The 25,000-nt window shown below is 45.3% G+C and overlaps 1 protein-coding gene and 1 pseudogene across 6 annotated transcripts in view; both read right to left on the minus strand.

Moving 5' to 3' along the window:
* The window catches only part of LOC147017934 (ankyrin repeat domain-containing protein 17-like), a 208,348-nt gene that overhangs the window by 124,663 nt on the left and 58,685 nt on the right, over positions 1-25,000 (minus strand). For 3 of the 6 annotated variants that reach the window (XM_085897030.1, XM_085897029.1, XM_085897028.1), the window contains exon 2: positions 7,463-7,601. The exons of 2 other annotated variants lie outside the window; for them this stretch is intronic. In XM_085897030.1, coding sequence (XP_085753156.1) covers positions 7,463-7,585 — 123 coding nt within the window. In that variant the 5' untranslated portion in view covers positions 7,586-7,601. Of the gene's footprint in view, positions 1-2,652; positions 2,674-7,462; positions 7,602-25,000 lie in introns of those variants that run through there. One more of the 6 variants, XM_085897032.1, reaches the window with a different exon arrangement.
* On the minus strand, positions 6,135-6,275 carry LOC147017935 (signal recognition particle RNA; annotated as a pseudogene).

A 25,000-nucleotide genomic window follows, 5' to 3' on the forward strand; every position in this document is an offset into this window, starting at 1 on the left:
GTGTGGGAGGTGTCAATTATTTATATAATCTGAGCCACACCTGGGTTTAGTTGACTGGGTGAGAGCTGATTGGCTATTCCCTCCATTCACAGGTGAGAGATGTGGGTGGGTATGTGTGTATATATATATATATATATATATATATATATATATATATATATATATATATATATATATATATATATATATATATATATATATATGACCCTGAGCTTGAATAAATTAGAGCAGAAAAGTGCCCCACCCCTCTGCAGAGTGCACCACCCCTCACAGAGTACGTCTTGCCCCTTTTAAAATGACTCTCGATGCAAAGGATAACAATCACTTTCCTCTCACGTGCAAAAGTCACCTTCAGTATTTCTTAGGATTAAAGGTGATTTTGTTACAAAAATATTCAATATTCTCTTTGGAAAGTGTCATTAATGCTACGTATAACATTCAACATGAAGGCATGTCCGGCCCTCTTCCCTGCCTCTCCACAGAATTGGGAATGCATTATCCAGACTCCGCCCCTCTCCGCAAGAATGGCATAAGCTTCTCAGCATTTAAGATTCGGATCCTGAACAAAAGTAAAAGCACACTTCTCCATGTGTCCATAAATATCTGTGCAAAATTTGAAGTGAATCTATGAAGACTTGCTTGAAAAAAAGCGTGCCAAAAAATGGGCAGTCGGCAAAACAAGAATAATAACAAAGAAACCACACAATGACAAGGTTGCGTTTCCATGCAACTTTCATAAATTGCCGATTATATTTATGATAATATAGAACAGATGTTCAAGATACAATTTACTCGACACGATTATCCTTAAGGCAAGCGTTGTATTATGCGAATGCTTCATTTCGTCTATCGAAGAACTTGTTCTCGTGAGACGCTCTCTCAAATACGTGGAAGATTCCACAAAAACAAGTCATTTGTGTGCAATACTCGCCTTTTGGAACGTTCATATTGTTGTGGGGCCGGGTCTCGGTGGTGAGCATGACCGCTAGATGGAGCAGTAGAGTCGGCTCCACCGAACACCCGATATTTATAGGTCGTCAACCCAGATAACTCCGGAGCCGACGGGTCCCTTATCAGATCGAAGATCGCCAATAGATCGACCGCGTGGGAAAGGGTCGATTGCAAATTTCAATTTACCTAAATACCCACGTCTTCCAAACTACCGGGGAAATTCACCCTCGGCAGGATCTGCGCGATCCGGGCCGTTACAGAGCCGTACACCGAGCGGAGAGTACCAGAATCCTGCCGGGCCGATTGCACGATTTTGGCAGCAATGAGGCCTCCTCGTTCCTGTTCGCAGCGTGGCAAACCAATGATAGAAACACAGAAACGAGCTGGTACATTCAACAATAGGGGTATTTGTTTTACAATAGGAGGAAGGGAACACATAAAGAGCAGAGCTATCATGACTATAAAAGAAATGGAAATTTATACACAAGCACTTATACAGTTGCTACTTAAAGACGGGCCCACACACAGACACACAAACAGAAATGGACCCAGTCGGGTATTTATTGAAGCTTTCCAGCTCGAGGACAGGTGAGCTGGAGACCAGAGCCTGTGCTTGGACCTGTCCACCTCGTGTGGTCTTCGACGATCCGGCTCAGCGGGACTCGAACCCGCAACATGATGCCGCTCCAAGCACCAGGTACCGCGCTCTCCAACCGGCCATGCACCAATCAACCAAGACCGAGGAGAAGATCAGAGGCGACGATGACCCAGGACCAGACGAACCAGCCAGCTCCAAGACCCGCGACCCCCAAGACGACGATGATCACCACCACCGCTCCGAGCCTGGCATTCCTTTTATTCCTTTTTCCTCCGGGGTGAGGAAAATCGCCATCTGAGGCGCTCTCCACCCTCATTGGATGGAGTGTGGTGGGAAAGTCGCTCTCTAAGGCAATCTCAACCCCATTGGCCGGGGTGTCATGGGAAAGTCACTCTCTGTGGCCATCTCAACCCTCATTGGCCGGCGTGTCGTGGGAAAGTCGCCTTCTGTGGCGTAATTGGACAAGGGGCACGCCCCTGCCTTTAACACTGTGCGTGTTGGAGAATTAACCAGGCTGTTGCCGCTGTAAAGGGACATTTCGACCGACGGAAGCTCGGTGACCATCCGCTCAGGTCGCACACGGTTCGAGTACGCCAGCGGCTCGTTCCGTACGAGCATCGTCGAGGGTGATTTCCCCGGTAGTTTGGACGACGTGGGTATTTAGGTAAATTGAAATTGGCAATCGACCCTACCCCACGTGGTCAATCTATTGGCGAACTTCGGTCCGATAAGGGACCTGTCGGCTCCGGAGTGACGACCTATAAATTCCTGGTGATCGGTGGAGCCGACTCCACTGCTCCATCTAGCGGTTGTGCTCATCGCCGATACCCGGCCCCGCAACAATACGTCCCCAACTGATGTGATATTCTCTCCAATATATTTTCTCCTCCAACAGGGGCATATCTCCATTGGTGAAACTGTAGAACTTTTGAAAAAAGGAAAAATATCTTACTGGAGGGGTCTGGAGGTGCTCTCCCAGAAAATGTTGAAAATTTGATGTCAAAATATGCATTTTGGGGGTGATCCTGTCCATATTGCAATAAACAAAAAAAAAAACGATGCAAATGAAAGTGATATTTGGGGAACAATTCTTTTTATTTCACCTGAACATTCATTGCCGGAGTCTGGTGTTGGCTTGACGGTAAGGGTAGCTGGCTTAAGATCTCAGGGTCTCCTGCTGTTAAATTAACACCAGGCAGGTTGACTCAGCCCATCATCCTTCCGAGGTTAGCAAAATGAGGAACAGGGGGCACTGCATCAGAGTCATGAACGTATAAGTGATGGGAATACGTCTGAAAGGAGTTCAAATACCACAAGGGAATGGTAAGTTGTCGAGGTACTTATCTGAATAGCCCTCTGGAATCCGACAGGACCAAAGGCAGGAGTGTGGATGAAAGATCTCAGGAGAAATTGATTCCAGACTCTTCAGACGAGCTTCACCAACCCGCATAAGGCAATGTGTGAGACGTGCAAGGTACCACAAAGGCAAAGAAAATCTCTTTACACACGAGCCACACGAAGATGCCAATATCAGAGGGAAATCGTTCCCAGCGAAACTCCATGATAAGGGTTGCCCTTTTCAGCACAACACCAGGCACAGAAGATCTCTGGAGAGTGAAGTGTGTCTGAGAGACACTGACAATGGCGGTCGTTTGCGCCCAAAATGCCAAGCAGGTGGATCTTTAGAGTGGAAGGAAAAGACATCCGAGGCGTTCGGAATCCGAGTCAATCCTCGATTCCAACCACGACCGAGCAACCCGCTTGTCACTTTTCCGGTTGCACCCGGTTCTGGAAAACCCCCAATCAACCAGAGATCGAGAATTTGGACATATTATATAAACATCTTACTATAATTCACCGTCAGTCCGTCTGGCTGTTCCCAGGTACCGCAAAAACGGCCGAACCGATCGCAACCATTTTTTGGGTGTGTAATCCTGGGACCCCTTGGAGTAAAATAGGCATAAATATAATAACATGACCGCCTTGACGGCTCCAGTAGGGAGCGGGTGCTTCTAGTATTATTTAAACATGAAAAGCAAAATGATGCCGCCACAGATCGGAATTCTCCTCGACCTTTTGTGAGAGGATTTAAGAATTCCACCGAAGGATAAATGGTAATTCCAGTCTCGGTGATAACTCAAGCAGTCTTCTACAGCTATTAATATTCTGAATTATTCGTAGTCTTCTAATCGCCCATGAGGGATTAATGAACGTCACAGCCTTCAATTCCGATCGGGGAAATCCTGCCTTTTCCTTTTACAATTTCCTCCGACTTCTTTAAACTTAATCTCTATATATTTTAATTCCAATCACTAATTAATACTACACCATTAATACAACAAAATAAAATGTTAAACACCCATGATGTAAATGAATATCAATGCCATTCCAACGTGATAACCAGGATAAAGCGGATACGCAATACCGATGTACACACACAGTCTCCTGCCTGGCGGACATTTGATCACTGCAACACGCTTGCAAACTTTTGAACCCAGGAAACTTCGACAAAAACGGCTCATAATAAAAACTACCACGAGAGTAATGCGTTATTGCGTTGGCAATCCACCCTATCTGGATGAAATGGGTTAAGACACGAATCGGAATAGCACCTCAATTCCCCAGAATCACGGCATCCCTTTCTGATGACAAACATACAGAAACCTCTGTATGGGGTGTTTAGTTCCAAAAATACAGATTTCCGTAAAATACAGGAGTTTCACCCATGCACATCTGAAAATTTTAAGAAACGCTCTGAAACTCGAAATTCTTCTGCAACTTATCATAATATAGCCAATTACCAAGTTTCAGTTGAATACGTTCAAGGGTATTGGGGGGGGGGGGGGGAGAAGTCTGAAAAACCACACTTGGACGGACAGATGGACGGACATACGGAGAGCAAACCTATAGTCCCCTCAGGTGAAACAGTTAAGGGACCAACAACCATGTAAAACACATATAAAGCATGTTAACATTGAAATAAACATGTAAAAAAGGGGAAGGGCACTCGGTGGAGTGTATACCTCCGCCACGCAATGCCTGATCCATGAGAAGATACCGGGCCCAATACATTTTTGAAATATCATGCTCTGCAGTCCTATATCGTTTTTGGCCCTATCTCTCTATGGTGAAGAATCACTTTAGAAATTAAATAATTCTCGTATCCAGATCCGGATCTTCACCAAAATCGAAACAATTCTTCCTTGCCACACACCCAACGTGTCCACCAAATTTCATCAGAATCCGTCCAAAACTTTTTGAGATATCGTGCTTTGTATCATTTTTGGCCGTATCTCTCAAGCTTCAGTTGTGAAGAATCACTTAAAATATTCTGGTAGTCGGATCCGGATCTTCACCAAAATCTAATCAGTTCCTCCCTGTCACACACCCAACCTGTCCACAAAATTTCATCTGGATCCATCCACAACTTTTTGACGATAGGCTGTTGCTACACGAGGCATCCAATCAGATTGGGGATAGGAAGAGGTGTCCAAAACCTCGATGGCAGCGAAGCTATCTACAAACTGGCTTGAGGAAGAGACAGAATCACTAGTGGAGGCTTTTCTCAAGCACAAGAGAGACAATACATAGTAGAGTTGAATATGATGTGTGTCGCTGAAGCACCCTTCAGTTGAATTACTACACAATGACTACAATCATGTATAATTGTTAAAAATCACTCGATTTAAGACTTGGATCCACAGGGCAAACCGGGCCCCCCTCCCCCCCAGAGTCAAAAAGGGCCCACACGTCTCTCTACGATGAGGGATTGATGAGTTATGATGGACCCAGGAATCTATTTATTACGTACGCAGTTGAACTTTGATTCTGGGGTCACTGTCAGTATCAACTGATTTGCGATCTAAATAACCTGAACATGAAGCAATAAATGTTTGCACCATGAAAATACCACCACACGAGCAGCACGGACTAACAACTCATTCAGCTTCACCTTCAGTACCTGCACCAGAACACACCTTTACATCGGCCTTCACGTGTTAAATACCGTGGGATTGTCAGCTCGATGGAGTTCAGAAACAAATTACAATATTTAAAATATATTGTTGTGGAAAAGACTCTTGGGGTGGGGTTGGAGGGGAGGGGGGGTGGGGATCAAAGATCCACATTCTAATTCTATTTATTCCTTAGGAGGTGTTTTAGATCAGGGTAACGTAATCATAGACGTCAAGCAAGTTGAAGCGGTCTCTGAAAACATGTTTGCGGCGTCTTGTGCTGTGATAATCGTCCTCTTCGTGACCAATTTCCATGAACAGCAACATTTGGAAACTCATCGGTTGGTGTTTAAGGATGGTGCAGAGTGCTCCCTTGAGTTTAAAGTTTGAAGGAAACGCTTACCTTTGCTTTAGTTAGACGGTTCTGTGATTTTTTTCCTGGTGTATCGGCTTCGATGCCCGTCGGCACACAAAATTTCAGCGTTCTACGTCAGCTGGAAGGTACTGATCTTTAATACGTTATGACCGTTATGACCGTTATGGTCCGTTATGACCTGCATACTGATTTGGCACAGGTTTTACGCCGGATGCCCTTCCTGACGCAACTCTGGTCGCCTCTTACAACCCAGGGATAAGGATTGGGTTTCGCCATTATTCCGGGCTGCTCTACACCCTCTCCTAGCACGGCCCAGCACAGAACTCCCGTCCTCAAGCGATCCTCCAACCCAAACCTCCGAGTAGCCGGATTACAGGCACACGCCACTACGCCTGGTATACACACACACACACACACACACACACACACACACACACACACACACACACACACACACACACACACACACACACACACACACACACACACACACGAGATATGTAGTATACACTGTCTATAAATGAAACTCGCTTTTTAAAAAGTACGAAATTTTTTTTTTGGAGGGGGGGGGGGGAAATGTATCGGAGTTTCAAGACTGCACAATGCAGGAGCAACACTTGAAATGCTGAATGGAAAGTAGAAAAATCGATCCACCCCTGTCCCTCCCCTTACAATCTATACACTGTATCTCGATCCCCACTTCTTCCTCTCCTCCTCAATCCCAAACATAGACAGGAATTTCCAGACTACGAGAATGCCATGCTGCCATGCCACAGCAGGCTTGGCCGAAGCAGCAGCATCCGCATCCTTCGTGGACACTTCCAACACCATGCAGCCTCAGGCCAAGTGTCTCTGTCTGTCTGTCTCGTGCAAGGCTCCTACAAATTGACTCCACCTGTTCTGAAGTTTAAATATAATAATCAAGCATCAACATTTCTTAAATGCCATACACACAAATAAAATAGAAAAATAAATAAATACTTCTCCATGATCTCTTATTCTTCACCCATTTACCAAATCCACACCGTTGCATTTCTGGGTGTGGAATTTCAAAGTACTTCTTCAACAAAACATCACAGGAATGTATTTGATCTTCAGCAGCATTTCTAAATCGTCAAACTGCCTGTACGAACGACACCAACCCCCAACACCCCCACCCCATGCCCCTCCCTCCCCGATTCCCCCACCCTCCCAAAAGAAGCCGGTCTCAACATTTCACAAACACAAACTTAAAGCTTCCAATCATGTACCTCCGCAACGAGCTGTCATCCACGGTTCTACCCACATTGACGAGCTGGCAGGAGTAACAACTGACAAAAGAATAAAAAGGGATGAGCTTTCTCTTGAGAGGATAACCAAGACAAGCAGATTGCTCACGATTACTTATCTATTATTACGTCAAAATACAAGTATACAGAACTACACTGTCATTGACATCGAGACAGAGTGAAGCAGAGGAAATTACAGGCAGAAAATCAAGTACAGTTGGTTACTCGAAGAGTCAAAGGCAACGAAAGGCTTTCGACCATGGTATGTACACATACCCATCCCAAGGCAGGACGGCAGGAATCCGATCCGTCTCACCTCTAAAAGATCCTCCAGTACATAGGCCTCCATGTTGGCTATTTCCACCATCGGAGCAGTGCAGCAACCATCACACCCGGTACAGCCAAAGAGCCAATGCAAGCAAGCCATCAGTCGGACCATACCACACAGTATCAGCCTACAGGGGGTGGGGGGAGGGGAGGGGGAATGGACGGGCCTACTTTATGCAGCTAAGGCCGAGTTGGTACAGTGTGCACCGAACTGCTGCCAGATGATCTCTCATTTCTCTCGATACCTCACCAAAAGACACGAAAAATAACCAGATTCCGAATCAGATGGGACAATTTATCACGAAGCCATACATGAGCTGTTGCTTCCGATTCACGCACTCAAGAAAACACGTGCAAAAAATATCGAATAAAATAATTTCATTTTGGCCATAATCCAAGGCACATCCTTCATTGAGAGTAATCTTCTCCTGCACAAACTGCACCTGTGGCCTCTGACGAGCTCAAATAAAGAACTGAACATTTAAATGATTTTGTACAAACAACACAATTCGAGTGTATTAAAAGCAGTGATATTGGTTGGTTGGATTGAGTGAGAATTGAAGAATCACTTTTCCTCATTAAATCTGTACGTTTTAGCGTACAGCATTTATGGTTGTACGTATCAAACTGTTTTGGCTCATTTACAAATGCACGCCCCTCTGCCGTGACCGCTGCTTACCAGCCTTCAGCCATGTGTGCATGCATGAACAAATACACGCAAGGAGGAAAGGAGGAAAGTGCGACAGGTTATGTGGATGCATGTATGTATGTGTGTGTGTGTGTATATATATATATACATAAATACATAAATACATATATATATATACATATATATACATAATATACATATATATTTATATGTATGTATACATATTTATATGAATATAAACATCCACGGTACATATATATATATATATATATATATATATATATATATATATATATATATATATATATATATATATATATATATATATATATATATATATATATATATATAGTGTTACGGATTCGCGCCCGCCGGCGTGCTGAGGGCCACGTAACTCGAATCGCGGCACGTCGCCCACCGGACGGACAATCCAGTCGTGACCCTCTCGGACTAACGCCGGGAACCAGTCATGGGTGGACCTTTCGGTCTCACCGCGATCGAGCCAATCGGCCCCCGCGTGGGATAGGGTTGCTCGCCAAATTCGACCTACCTAAGTACCCACACGGAGGGTAGACCGGGCGATCGCACCTCGCCGCAGGTCGACTTCGGACACGGGCCACTTAAGCGACCCGTTCCGTACTATCGGGATAACCGAGCGGTGTTATCGTCGGCCTCGACGGTTCGATTAATTATCGGGCGTATTCAGCCCACTACCAACCCTTTACGCGAAGCAAGATGAGGATTCAATGAGAGAAATGACGAAGCGAAGCGGGAAACAGTTCAACATAAAGCACATTTATTCGCGATGAATGGAAAGCACACATATACAATTCCACCAAAAGCACATAGAAGGAAAAGAAACACAATGCAATTTTACACAAAAAGCAAATGTAAAAGCGAAGACACAATGCAGAGCTAATACCGACTACCGAGCACACGGCAACACTTATACAATTCTACTTCACAGACGGCGCCGACAACACACACACTCAAAGCAAAGAAAAAGAACACCCTCAAGGATGAGGCGGGCCTGAGGCCGAGACCGGGTCGGGCCTACCCGTCTGGTGATGAGACGCGGAGCGGCGATGGTGCCTCAACTCCGCGGGCCTCGCGGACAGTGTCTGGTAGGGGGTGGGAAAAGGGGCCCCCTTGGTCGCACTATCTCAGCGCGGGGGGGAAACAGGAGGGGGTTGCTGATGCTCGAGGAAAGGAGGATTTTTACTCTGTCTCGAGTCCCACGACGAGCGTCTCCACCTCGACCAGGTCGCGCCGTCGGCCTCCCTGGTGTGCAGCTCCCGGCACGACGCGAGCACCCCCTCGTCTGCCTTCGCCGCCTCTCCACAGCTCCGTCCTCTTCGCTCCGACTCCAACGCACACGACGATGACGACGACCAACTTTTCTGACGAACGCAGCCGCTTATATAAGCCCCGTGGCTTCGCCTTTGACCCCCTGCCTTCGACCTTTCACCTCGCTCCCCATTGGCCCGAGAAAAAGTGGGCGTGAATGCATTTTGATCCATGAATTTGCATATAGCGACCGCCCTCCAACGCCCTGGAGGCGGGGCCAAATCGCCCCTCGCTCACCGATTGGACGGAACAAAAGTGGACGTGTGTCGTTTTTGATCCGTTTTTGGAGCGGAAAATCCGTGGTTTTGTACACGCTGTTCGGCGCACGCCCTGCACGAGTCCAATACCGGTACCCACAAGCGGCGCAAGAACGGTGGCGATGCGACGGTTGCGAGGTGTGACGGGAAAGGTCGTGGCTGTTGTGGTGAAGCGGCGTTGTGGTGGGTGGTTGATGTTGTGATGACTGTTGAGACGCGGTTGGCGGTGGTAATCATGGCGGTTGGTCCAAAATAAAGATAGTAAAAGAAAAACGGCTATCCTGAAGAGTCGCAGCATGCATAAATGACATGTATTCCCACTAGACAACGGGTTTGGGCCTAACTACACATATACTTACGGAGATATCTCACCTAAGGGACCTGAATGGTGGTTTGCGAATTTGGTAACCACAACAATATATATATATATATATATATATATATATATATATATATATATATATATATATATATATATATATATATATATATATATATATATATATATATATATATATATATATATAGTTACGGATCTGGAAACCATATGCATTCAAACATACAGATGTCCCAAAGGTCAGTTATTCCATTAAGTACATGTGAGACAGTTCCCTTCCTTTTGTCGAGTGGGAGAATCAAAGGTGTGCGTTGCAATGTCCTTTTAAGGCGCTGTCACACGTTGACGTTTTAGCCAGCAATTGCAACGTATAAAAATGTATGTAAAACATTGGCGTACGCTGAAGTTTTGAGGGTTTTTTTTAAGTTTTGGTCGTATTCATAACGTGTTGGTTGTATGCATAACATATTAGTAACGGGCACAGAACGTTTCGTTGTCCTATAGATAACTTATACCAACGAATGCTTAGCCTGTTGTCGGCGTTCACAACCTCTGCCCAACAATAGTGTAACTTCGGCATAGCACGCTGCACGTATCGCCGACGAACTCGTGGCATAGCCTGATAAAAACCTGCCGCACGCCGATTTAAATCATAACCGCCTGAGAATTGGAAGTGTCAACCACGCAGTCACACCTTGACGATTTAGCCAGCGTATGCCGACCTATGAAAAATGTGTCTAAAACGCTGACACACGTCGAATACGGTATGGGTAAGTTGTGTATACGTTAAGAGCATGCTGAAAAACGATGAAGTACGCTGTCATATTTCGTGGTACGTTTGGTACGTCGTGAAATTTCAAGCATGCTGAAAATTTTACGACGTACTCGACGTATGGCTCACAAGTTCCGCATACGCTGGCATAAGTTCTCGGCACGCTCCGCGATCGTTGTCACACGTCGGACACACGTTACTTGTAAGTTACTCATAAGTCGAAACACGTCGAGGTAATGTTTAGCATACCTGAAACTTAATTTTTAACCTATGAGTAACGTGCTTTGAACCTATGTGTAACGTACCTCAAACGCACATTGTCGTATGTAGACGAATTTGATTGACGTCTTCCGGACGACCACAGAACTTACTGAACGTGTTTCTAACTTACATCTACCGTATAATGGCGATTTGGCAGCGTTTAGGGGAATTGGTATAAACAAATGGGCTTCACAAGAGGAACCTGTCAGTGTTCCAGACTCCATGTTGAGTAGATGTCAATGTCAGTAGTATCAGTAGTAGTAGTATTAGGTGAGCGTGTCAGTAGTAGTAGTAGTAGAAGTAGTAGGTCCATCTCAGTAGTAGTAGGTGAGCGTGATGGGGAGGGTGTGGGTGATGATGGATCCTCGTTGCGTCCACGAATAGGAGACTACTTTGCACCATTGTTCGATGTTCTTATCGGCTCAAAAAAAATTTCTCATTCCCACAATGAACTATTTCTTTGTTTCAGTTTTTAAAGTATTCAAAATGACTTGGACAAATGCATAATGTACTAATAATGAACACAGAATGCTTCGTTAACTTATACATAAGTTATACCAACGATTGATTAGTGTGTTTTAGGCGTCCACAACCTATGCCCAACGATAGTCTAACATATGCATGGCGTGGCGGGGTATCGTCGACGATTACGTGAGGTTTTCTATTCATAGGCTGCAACTTCACTTTTAATAAATGCCTGTCACTCGCCTATTGTTTTTGGACCTGGTGCTCGGCAATTGAAATCGTTTCCATTGAACGAGTTAAATCGCTTCCACAGCACTGCAGTCACGGCACCAACAGCAGCAGGCTCAGTGCCAGCCTCATGCCAGGCTCATGCCAGGCTCAAGCGGATCCCTGTAGAAGGTGAACTGCTAGGTTATCCTTGGACCCACTCTGGCTAGCAGCTCGTCGAACATCGCTGGGGGAATTCGCAGGAAGTTGATGAAGGATGCATGGTCCTCGTTCCGGAGTTCCACCATGAGCTGGTCATATATGCCGTAATGGCGTCGCCTCCCGATCCAAGTTCTCACCCAGTTCCTTCTCCTCCGTTCACGTCTTCTTCTCCCGGCTCGATTGGCACGCAACTGGTGCAGTGTCAACTCGATGAGGTCATGTTGATGTTGGAGGACAGGTAGGTATTGTCATCTCAGCCTTGCCGTATCCTCCATCTCTCGGAATGACATGGACATGCACTCACCACGAAGTCTAAAAAAAAAAAAAGACGGGTTCCTCCTGCGAAGCCCCTTTTTACATACCAATTCCCCTAATCGCTGCCAATACGCCATTATACGGTATCTGTAAGTTAGAAACGTGTTCAGTAAGTTCTGTGGTCGTCCTGAAGACGTCAAATACGTCTACATACGTATTTGTGCGTAGGACATGCTTTACATATAATTCCCAAGCACGTTACTCATAGGTTAAAAATAAGTCACGGGTACCCTAAACATTACTTTGACGTGTTTCGACGTATGAGGAACTTTCAAGTAACGTGTTGCGAAGTGTGAACAACGTTCATGTAGCGTGCTTACAAAACGTTACTCATAGGTTAGAAATTAAGTTTCGGGTACGCTAAACATTACCTCGACGTGTTTCGACTTATGAGTAACTTACAAGTAACGTTTGTCGACGCGTGTCAACGATCGCATAACGTGCCTACAACTTATGGCCAAGCGTCACGGAGCGTGCGAGTCATACGCTGGCATACGTCGTAAAATTTCAAGCATGCAAAATTTTGAGGACAACCCAAAAGTACAACGTTTAAAGCCAGCGTACTACGACGTATGGCAGTGTTTTTCAGCGTACTCTTAACGTATACAAAACGTACCCATAACGTATTCGACGTGTGCCAGCGTTTTAGACAATTTTTTCATAAATCGGCATACGCTGGCTAAATCGTCAAGGTGTGACAGTGGCTTTAGGTAGGTTATTACATTCAACAAACCAACAACCTGCGACCGAACAAGCGCTTCATCCGCCCAACCAGCGACTTGCTGTCAGAGAAGAAATCTTTGAGGTACCTTTTTGGCGAGTGGAGTCACACGTGGAGGGGGCGGGCTCCCTGCATGGCCAAAACCCCACCCAGAAGGGGCGGACCCATGGAGGCCCCGTCCAATCAGGGCAGACAGTGACGTCTATTCCACCGAGCCCCCACCCCGTTCGGAGAGGTCCATAAAAGTTATGACGCCATCTTCAGCGGAGAGTTCTTGGGGGGTCGTTCGTCGTCGTGTTGGTATGCTGAGTGGGAGGGTTCGTTAGTTGGAGGAGTCTTCAGTTCAGTGGAGTTATGTGTGAGTTGTGTTCTTGAGCTTGAGACAGTGGTTGGAGTGAGCCAGTTTGTCGCTGATTATACCAAAGAAAAAAGGTCATCGTGACACGGAGGATCTTCCCGCGTTTCGCCTCGGCGGGCCGTCTGTTGCGCTGGTTCGAGGGCGACCGAACTTGACCGAGTCTCTCGTGGGTCCTGTCGGCGGTCCTGATCCTCGACTCGGGTTCCTACGCAGACACGAGCCCCACGCGTGTGACTGCGGGCCGAGCTGCACGACCATTGCCAGGGGCCCGCACTACAGAGCTTCCCCCTCCCTCCAACCTTAAGCTACCCCAGAAGAACTGTGAACTCAGCTCGTCTCTCCCTCTCTGGCTGCGGGGGTCTTTCAATAAATCGTCTGAGTGTGCATCTGAGTGTGTGGGCCTGTCTTGTAAGTAGAAACTGTTTAAGTTTATTCCATCATTTTAAATCCTGCTTGTATATTCCATGATAAGTCTTGCTCTGTGTCCTCGTTTATCTACTATATAAATGGCAGTCCTTCTGTCTGTCTGTTTGTAACCAATAAGCTCCACGACCAGTGAAACGATCTTGATGAAACTTTACACACATATAGACCTAACATTCAGCTCCAGGATGCACTAAGTGGCTTTCCATAAAAATAAAAATAAAAAAATATATATTTAAAATAAAAAAAATTCCCATTAAAAAAAAAAAATGGCTTTCGAATAGTGCGCCGGCGTATTAATCATAACAAAAGGCTTCATGGTTAAAAACGCTAGGGTTTTTTGAAACACAAAATGTTCGTATTCGTTGACTATTTAAACATACACATTCTCCTCCTTTTATTTGAATTCTCGAACTGCACGCGCACGGCAACAGCTGACTGCTGATAGATCTGCTCATGAAAGAGCCAGGCAAGCGTTGTCAGCTGCAGAGAGAGTGTCTTACTGCTGATATATCTGCTCATGAACGAGCCAGGCAAGCAGAGTCGGCTGCACAGAGAGAGCGTCGCCTAACTGCAAATAGAGCGTCACACCGACGGGCGAGAGAAGCACAAAACTCACGTTCCAGCTTTCTCGGTCTGGGTTTTGGCAGGACATCAAGGACAGTTGCCACTGCTGCTAGAAACATTGAGTGGCTCAAGGCCGCCTTAAACTATGACCTCTCTGAGGATTACAGCAGCATAAAGCCTTCCTTCCATAAATCTGAGGAATAAAAGAAGCCTTCCTAATTTTCTACATATAGTGTAGCAGCATAACAAACCTGTTATGCATTTTGTGATACAAGCAGCAAATTTGGCACAAATGTACATTAATATGTTGCGAACCTTTTCAGATATTGGGCCACTTGAAATTCTCTCTTTATGTCCGCCATATTGGATTTCAAAATGGCCGCCACTTGAAATCTACATTTGCTATTATCTCTGGACGTAATGCAGCTCTTGACTTGATTCTGGAATCTAAATGTATGTTTTTGGGGGCAAGGAATCCAATGGTACCATTTTCAACTTAATATTATCTATCACAGTCTGTTATATAATTTTATTTGAAAATTATCGAGGCAAATATTGGATTCAACACAATACTTTGAAAAGAATGTCTTAGTTCTGTAAATGTCTGAGGTATAATACTGACATGTTACATGGTCTAGTATTTGAGGCTAGGTGTACTGGTATCTGAGGCTAGGTATATACCGGTACTGAAGATACGTGTACATAAACAGTGTCATGTTAACAAGTTCAGCATTGCCACAAGTACATGTATGTTGTTGACTCATAGTCATGTGCAGTCCCCTACACACACACACACACACACACACACACACACACACACACACACACACACACACACACACACACACACACACACACACACACACACACACACACACACACACACACACACACGGCTGTGCACTGAAGGGCAGCCTTTGTGCACTTGCAGCGCCTCTCACACCCTTTCTTGCACTTGCAAGAAACCAGCTCAATGCAGCTGTGAGCTGCCTCAGTTAGCCTGGTCCAGTAAGGTGTGTACTGTCCTTCTCCAGTCCTTGACCAACCCCAGTTGGTTGGTGGAGGGAGCTCTGGTGCTGGCAGCAGTATCTGACCCCACACATGTCCACCTTAATACACTGCCTTCTTGACATGTTCCTCCAGAGCTGCCTTCGTTGGAGGGATGAGCTGCACATTGTTCTTCCTTGCGAAGAGTTTCCTCCTGGCCTTGTCAATGTCTGTGCATTTGCTGGTTCGATCATACAACAGGATCACGAACCTCTCGATGATGCGCATTGCATCGTCTGGTATGTCACGAGGTGCAGAGGACAGCAGCAGCAGCGCCTCAGTAAGTTCTGGCAGTCCCGTTGAGACTGCCCATTCAGTCTTCTTGCCATGTCTATGAAAACTAGACACAGCGTCACATCCAGTTAGAGCGTGGAACATTGGCAGTGCACAAGCCTTCTCTCGTCCCAATCCAGCTGCTATTTCATGTGCTGCTAGGTATCGGAAACTCTGGCCTGTTCCGAATGCCAGCCACAGTTTGTCTTCTGGTTGCAACTCCTGTGCCAGGGACACTGCCAGCACCACAACATCGGTGTCTACAGTCCGGATGAGTATTGCATGGTGTCCATGCTGGACTGCGTGAGATGCATGCAGCAACATCCGACTGTCAGCTTCTTCATGGTTACATGGGGCGAGTGAGGTCAGATCTGGCAGTCGTGGCTTGCTGAGCACTGCCTCTCCATCAGTAATGACGAGTTGCTTGTCCTCCTGGTCAAACCATTCCATGAGAGCTGCTGAGAGGAACCTGAACAGCTCGGTCTTGTTGCCATCCACTCGTAGGAAGTACTGCCAGTTTCCTGGTATGGCTGCGGCAGCCACCACACGTCTCCGCACACCTTGTCCCCGCTTTGCACGTGTACTACCTTTCAGTGAATCAGCAAGGTAAGTATCCCAGACCAGATCCAGGCGTGACACTGTTTGCAGCTTCATGGACATATATGGGATGAAGATCTGTTGTGCATACTCTTCAAAGGTCTTTGATGCAGCCGGCTTCAGCATCTGGACAATGGCTGCTCCATCAAGCACAATATAGGTCGTGACAGGAGTCTCCGTCTTTGCGTCGGAGACTTCTTCCAAGCATGTGAGGAGATCACACTTGGTACCAGTGCAGAGGCTTCCACCATCAGACAATGCAGGAGGACATGCCTGATTCTCATGACAAAATAACTCCTCAATGTTTCCATCCCTCGTCTGGCAGCCAATGTACAGGCGTGCGAAGAGTTCACGGTCATTCTTGATGGAGGCGAGCTGTTGCTGACCTATGTTCTGGCTTCTTGGAGTGGAAGTGCTGAACACCTTCAGCTTGTTAGGAAGAATGGGTGCGTCCACTGCCTTTGTTCTGTCCAACAGACACCCTCTGGTGAAAGCCTCGAACTGCTCTTGGCCAATCCTCTTGGCATTCATCACGGTCTCCACAGCAGCAGGATCTGCGATCTCCTTTGTGTCCAGTTTGACTCTCCTCCTCGAATGGGTTGCCCATCTCCTCGATGACACTGACGAGAGAGTGAAAATCTTTCACAAATGAGGCCTGTACACTTGGCGTCTGATCATGATGACGTGTGTCTGCTGTTTGCCGTCTCCAGTGTTTGTTCCCATCCTGGAATTCTTCGATCACCCTGGCAACTTCTGGTCCCGCAACCATCCAGCAACGTAGGGCACTCGGGTTGTCAGTGAGCCCAACTGCTCCACCGTCTCCTTTGATGCAGGCATTATTCTGCTCATGTGCCTGGTCAATTGGGATTGAAGAGAACACCCTCTGTGTTTTCTGAACGGTGAAGTGACTTTCCCTGAATTTCCTGGCTACATCTGGGTGTTTGATGGTGAGTTCGGCCATGTCCTTCAGGTGCACTGGTATCCACCTAGCATAGTGGGTGTGATCCAGTGCATGGAACCAAGGGCTCTGTCAGAGCATCGAGGTACATCATTAACGATCCTTGCCTGAGAGAACGCACATACACGAGAACCAACAGTTCTAGTTCCAGCACGGTTGCCCAGTAGTGAAACTGGGGGGTGTCTTCTCCTCTCTGGCAACACCAGTCTTCAAACTCCGGAAGGTCCTCTGCATCCCTGGTTTCTCCCAGACAGTAGTGGTTGTAGGCACGGTGTTGCAGGATGTACAGTGCTGCTGCAGTCACTTGATGTGCTCTTCTTGTGCGCAAGACATGGGATGCTCGCAGGAATGAGTCTGCTGTCCCTGCTGTCGCAATCTCGGCTTGCACAAGTGCATGCACCCAACCACTCCCTTTCAGCCAGTCCCCCAGTGTCCTCAGTGCCGCCATCTCTATGTGGAGGCAACCAAACATCACCACCATCTGGTCTTCACCATAGTTCTCTGGCCACTTCCACTGTATCTGCTTGGCCAAAGCAAACAGTGGCTGATCAACGGTGACCACTGGTGTCTGTCCAGGATTCAGGTGTTCCACAGCATTCTTCACGACGTCCATTGAGTGCCGGATCATGGCCACTGTGTGGGATCATGTGTGAGTGCCGGATCATGGCCACTACCATTGGATTCCTTGCCCCCAAAAACATACATTTAGATACCAGAATCAAGTCAATAGCTGCATTACGTCCAGAGATAATAGCAAATGTAGATTTCAAGTGGCGGCCATTTTGAAATCCAATATGGCGGACATAAAGAGAGAATTTCAAGTGGCCCAATATCTGAAAATGTTCGCAACATATTAATGTACATTTGTGCCAAATTTGGTGCTTGCATCACAAAATGCACAATTCTTTTGAATATTTGGGATAAGCCGCCCCACGAATACAACTAATGCCTCAGTCTAACTAGCGTGAGGAAAATAGGGCAAATTTCCCGGGTATTACCAGGTACTTCAGCTAGTTATAAATAAAACAATTGTAGAAATGTTCCCAGTTCGTTTCCATGCTTTCTTGCATTGGTCTGGCATGGTTCGGATCTGAGTTTAGGCGGGTTTTTATACCCGATAATCTCTACTCATCCCAGCCGGCACGACTTTGGCAGTTCCGCTCGACTGCACCCGAACGGGAGTTGGTAGTCGGTAGTTGGAACTCCACCACAGTCGGTAGAGTGACCGGGATCCAGTAAGACGTGCCGAGGGCATGGTTCCCCGGGAGTCGAAATCGCGTAGTTAATTAGGTGAGTTGGTTCTAGACAAAAAGACCCTACGCTACGCAGTTGAGATATTGGCATCCATGGTCGATTCAGCGACCCGCCGGCTCACCGAGTTATCCGAGAGCGATGGCCTACAATTCCAGAGGGAATCGATGTAACCTCCCCACCTCGTGGTCATTCTCGCTACCGGACCTCCGGCCTGCAATATATATATATATATATATATATATATATATATATATATATATATATATATATATATATATATATATATATATATATATATATATATATATATATATATATATATATATATATATATATATATATATATATATATATATATATATATATATATATATATATATACCGGGCGTAGTGGCTTGCGCCTGTAATCCGGCTACTCGGAGGCTTGGGTTGGAGGATCGCTTGAGGACGGGAGCCCTGTGCTGGGCCTCGCTCTGAGAGGGTGTAGGGCAGCCTGGAATCATGGCAAAACCCAATCCTTATCCCTGTGTCGTAAGAGGCGACCAGGGTTGCGTCAGGAACGGCATCCGGTGTAAAACCTGTGCCAAATCAGTATGCGGATCATAACGGATGATCCGCTGTGGCGACCCCTAACGGGAGCAGCCGAAAGACGAACAACAACGTACATATATATATATATATATATATATATATATATATATATATATATATATATATATATATATATATATATATATATATATATATATATATATATATATATATATATATATATACATATATATATATATATATATATATTGCATATTATGCAGCAATAAATTATTCAACTCAAGTTCCAACAAGGGTCTAGAGTTCGACTGCAATGCCACATCACCACGTGGGAAGCTCAATGCCGTACCGTTGATAACCCTGATGCCATATGAGCTCGCACCGCTGAGGCTACATCGCAAATTGAAATGCTGCTCAGAGCATGCACAATTTAGGGGATGCTGAAGCATATTTTTGTCTCGAGGATAATCGAGAGAAAGGCGCATTAAAAGGCAAGAGCAACACACGGAGACGTGGCATGTTTGTGAGTGCACACGATTCCACCAAATCTGCTTATGGCTGCAAGACATTTCATGGGACACAACCACAGTAATACCACACCAAACAAACAAACAAACAAAAAGAGTGGCCTTTCAGTTAAATACATGCAGGAAGGAGGACACGTATAAGATGTATAATAGCAGAAAAACAACTCTAACATTTCCGTGGTAATAACCACATGGCGAACGATTAGTATGCAAGAAACCTCCGACTTGAGGTCTTGCTAAGTATGGCGAGATTTCCGTGCAGAAGTCATGACGACAAAGTTCTGAGAGTTGAAGATAAGGTTTATTAAATCAAGAGTCCACTTACTTTGTGTTCCCATAGCTTGCCAGAGAGAAATGTGATGAGTTCAGAAGGAAAAAGTAAATACTTGAAGCCCTCAGGGATCTACCATGTTCTGGCTTGAACGACATTGAGTGTCATCGTTTCATTATACTCGAGACATTGCATGCAGCTTCAGCTAATGGGCATATATAGACGCACGATGCACCCATGGAATCCCTCACCGAGATAAAGGAAGGAACAATGGTGCGGTTGCACATCAATTTTGGTTCTGTAAACTGCTCACCGTGAACATGTCGCCGGTGACAAACTTTAACATCATAGCGCAAAAATCCTTGCACGACTGCATGCAGCTTGGCTTACATTTGCAGGCAAACCAAGGTCAGCTTGATGTGCCAAAATGAACAAGAGTGAGGAGAATGCTAAAGAAAGCCTCGATTCCCAATTCCTGAACAAACAAATGCTTCCGCACCAAATAATAACATCCAACACAGAAATGATCCACGAGACAAATTAATCATTCCTTGAGAAGATCCATTGCAATGACCTTACGGGGACACAGCCATGATCAACCACCACAAATCAAATCCAAAACACTGAGAACGCAACACAGATCATTTGCCAGGTGAGTTGAACTTGGTGCCAAAAGTGAGGGCTGCACAAGTCGACGACCAAAAGGATGCGACCTCGATGATGACTTGAACCAAAGAACTGCACCAACAAGATATGAAAAGTGTTGAGTGTGTCTGCAATATCTGAGTAAAGGGTGTGTGGAAGTATAAACTGTATTTGCAGGATAGAAAATAATTTTCAGGCTTCACTCGTCATAATAAAACACCTAATTAAGAATCAACTCTGTTGTTAGGCCTGTATAAAGACACAAAAATCTAATCTTCTAAATAGTCTTTACCCCACAATGATGTCGTTCAAATGTCATCCTCAACTCACCATGTTTTCAACACAAGATTGAGGCTCATGGATGAGCGTGGTGGCAGTGCAAAAAGACAACAAGCAGGCAGTGAGGCCACATTTGGACTCAACAAGCAAGGGGATGAACAAACTTCAAAAGAACAGAGAGGGGGAGAGACAGAGAAAGTAAGGATGGGGTTAGTTCGAGTTAATGGGAAGAAAAAAAATATAACAGAAAGGTGGGGGGGAGGGGTGGGGATGACACGAGATGATTGTGCATGCAAGCTTGAAGTCCTGAAAGGAAGGACTGCAATTGAAAGGTTTGTGGAAGGTGTTCTACAAAGGGGGAGAAAAGAGGAATAGAAGAGTGGAGGTGGTTGGGGAAAACCAAACACACAAACCAAAAAAAACAGATTTTGAGAGTTGAACCAGGATGGGGTTACTGGAAGAAAACAGTGCATCCTGGAGAATCTGGAGAGAAGGGGCTGGGTGTTGTTGGAGGGTTAAGAGAACAGAGGGAGCTAACACAGAGGACAGGCAATTAAAAATAATAATAATAAAAAGAGGCCCCCAACCTGTATGCCAGGCTTTGAGCTTCCGCCATATTACAGGAGATGCCAATACTATCGAGACATTTAGATTCCACAAAATCCATGAGATAGATGTGATGCGGGAGCTGCAGCCCATTTGGGGATCGGCGTATTGTGTGCCATCGAGCTATGTACAAAGGCCTTTCAGGTTGTGTGTCGCGCTCATGTTTTAAAGGAATGACTTGGAATGATGCAAGATGCCCTGCCTGTGGCTGAGGTTTGGATACCAGCTTTACTATGTGGTCAGTCCAGGAGAGGTCATGGCTGATGAAGCCTAAATGTTCAAGAAGTCTCTAGTAGTGGCCAACCATGGAAGTCGATAGATACGTTTTTTTGACAACCCCTGGAATGACGGGGTCAGTCGTTCATTTTGTATACAGCCTATGGCTGCTGGGTGCATTATTACTGGGAGCGTGGACGTGCCTCTGATGCAATACCCCTTGTAGGTTAGGGAAAGAATTTCGAATTTGGCCATGGTGCCGGTGATCGTTTGTCTTCTCTTTGCGAAGGACACTGTGGATCATTTAAAAAAAAATTATCGTATACGGATCATCACCAAAATCAAAACGACTTGTCCTTGTTACACACCCAACCCCTGTCCACCAAGTTTAATCTGAATCAGTCCATAACCTTTTGACACATCATACTGCAAATCATTTTTAGCCCCATCACTCAGTGGTGAAGAATCGCTGAAAAATTCTCAGATCCGAATTTGAATCTCAATCTTCACCAAAATCTAATCAATTCAGCTTTGTCAAATACTCAACCTGTTCAACAATTTTCGGCCGAATTCGTCCGTAACGTTTTGAGATATCCTGCTCACAGACAAACAAACAAGCAGTCATAGACTGGTACTTAAGAAATCGTCAACTTGACTTCTGACCTTGTCTAATAGAAGCTGTCTCTAGAGAAGGTAGCGATGCAAACCAGAAGTTTCTACGATGATTCTGTACCAAACCATCAAAAATCGAATGTTTTGGATATTTGACCTCACTGTGACCTTGACCTTTGACCGATTTTGACCAAAATCTAATCAGCGCTAGCCATCACCGTCCTGAATCAAGTGGTGTAATTTCACATTGGTAGCTTCTTCCGTTCAAGAGTTACCGCGGATTAACGTAACGTAAAGGTCACACTCAACAGCCCCCCCCAACTCGTAAGGACGCCGGGGCGAGGGCGATGACGTCAGCGCGCACAGGCAAAACCTTTACACGACTCAACGACGCGTCTGCTCGAGCGCGCTGCGCCATGTGACGAGCCGTGACGCAGTGGGTGAAATATTTTTATACAATCTTAAAACGTCTCCAAAACATCCGATTTTTACCAGAATTTCGACAACCGAGTGTTAAGCGTCCTTAGCGATCGCAAAAACGGAAGACAAAATTAAAATCGAGGTTAAAACGAACTTGTAACGTCGACCGAAGCAAAAATACTCCATTTCTCCACAGGAATTTACGGAAATATTAAATATTATTTTATCAAAGTCATAAAACCGTAATAGTCAGCCATCCACAAACAATCTTTGCACCATCCGACGGCTTAGCGAGTAAGGCATGCGACGATAAGCTTGATTGGGATGAAAAATGACTTTTAAACACCATCTTTATCGAAAACACAATGCGGCCTACAACAAGGCAAGGCGTTCTGCGCCATGGGCGCCAACGCTGAATTTTTTTTAAACAGCCATAACTCGACGAATTGACACACAAATTCCGCCGAACTAACCTCGATCGTCCAAACTCACGCTCCGTCAACAATACCTGTGGTAACTTTTTTCGAATTATCATGTTTTGGATGTTTGACCTCACTGTGACCTTGACCTTTGACAGATTTTGACCAAAATCTAATCAGCGCGAGCCATCACCCACCCGAATCACGTGGTGTAATTTGACATTGGTAGCTTCTTCCGTTCGAGTTATCGTGCCTACAAACAAACAAACAAGCAGTCATAGACTGGTACTTACGAAATAGTCAACTTGACCTCTGACCTTGTCTATCAAAACCTGTCTCTAGAGAAGGTAGCGACGCAAACCAGAAGTTTCTACGATGATTCTGTACCAAACCATCAAAAATCGTAACGTCGACCGAAGCAAAAATCTCCATTTCTCCACGCAATTATTTTATATTCTTTGATCAGTCACAAAACCGCAATATTCCGCCATCCACCAACAATCTTTACATAATCCGACGACTTAGCGAGTCAGGCATGCGACGATAACCTTTATTGGGATAAAAAATGACTTTTAAACACCATCTTTATCGAAAACACCGTCAGCGCGCACACGCAAAACCTTTACGTGGGTCAACAACGCGTCTGCTCGAGCGCACTGCATCACGGGACGACCCGTGACGCGTCGAGTGAAATATTTTTATACAATCTTAAAACGTCTCCAAAACATATGATTTTTACCACAATTTCAACAACCGAGTTTTAAGCGTCCTAAGCGATCGCAAAAACCGAAGAAAAAATTAAAATCGAAGTTAAAACGAACTCGTAAGGTCGAGCGAAGCAAACATCTCCATTTCTCCACGCAATTATTCAATATTATTTTATCAGTCACAAACCGTAATATTCGGCCATCCACCAACAATCTTTACATAATCCGACGGCTCAGCGAGTCAGGCATGTGACGATAACCTTTATTGGGATAAAAAATGACTTTTAAACACCATCTTTATCGAAAACACCGTCAGCACGCACACGCAAAACCTTTACGTGGGGCAGCGACACGTCTGTTCGAGCGCGCTGCATCATGGGACGACCCGTGACGCGTCGAGTGAAATATTTTTTATACAATCTTAAAACGTCTCCAAAACATCCGATTTTTACCAGAATTTCGACAACCGAGTTTTAAGCGTCCTAAGCGATCGCAAAAACCGAAGAAAAATTAAAATCGAAGTTAAAACGAACTCGTAACGTCGAGCGAAGCAAAAATACTCCATTTCTCCACATTAATTTACGGAATTATGCTTGACCTCACCGTGACCTTGACCTTTGACCGATTTTGACCAAAATCTAATCAGCGCGAGCCATCACCCTCCTGAATCACGTGGTGTAATTTGACATTGGTGGCTTCTTCCGTTCTCGAGTTATCGTGCCTAAAAACAAACAAACAAGCAGTCATAGACTGGTACTTACGAAATCGTCAACTTGAGCTCTGACCTTGTCTAATAGAAGCTGTCTCTAGAGAAGGTAGCGATGCAAACCAGAAGTTTCTACGATGATTCTGTATCAAACCATCAAAAATCGTAACGTCAAGCGAAGCAAAAATCTCCATTTCTCCACACAATTATACCTTAACGTAACTCAACAACGCGTCTGCTCGAGCGCACTGCATCATGGGACGACCCGTGACGCGTCGAGTGAAATATTTTTTTATACAATCTTAAAACGTCTCCAAAACATCCGGTTTTCACCAGAATTTCTACAACCGAGTTTTAAGCGTCCTAAGCGATCACAAAAACCGAAGACAAAATTAAAATCGAAGTTAAAATGGAGTCGTAACGTCAAGCGAAGCAATAATACTCCATTTCTCCACGTGAATTTACGGAATTATGTTTGACCTCACTGTGACCTTGACTTTTGACCGATTTTGACCAAAATCTAATCAGCATGAGCCA

Source organism: Eptatretus burgeri, chromosome 10, assembly GCF_056783735.1.
Source record: "Eptatretus burgeri isolate ZD-2024b chromosome 10, Ebu_testis_v1, whole genome shotgun sequence".
NCBI classification, from domain to species: Eukaryota; Metazoa; Chordata; class Myxini; order Myxiniformes; family Myxinidae; genus Eptatretus; species Eptatretus burgeri.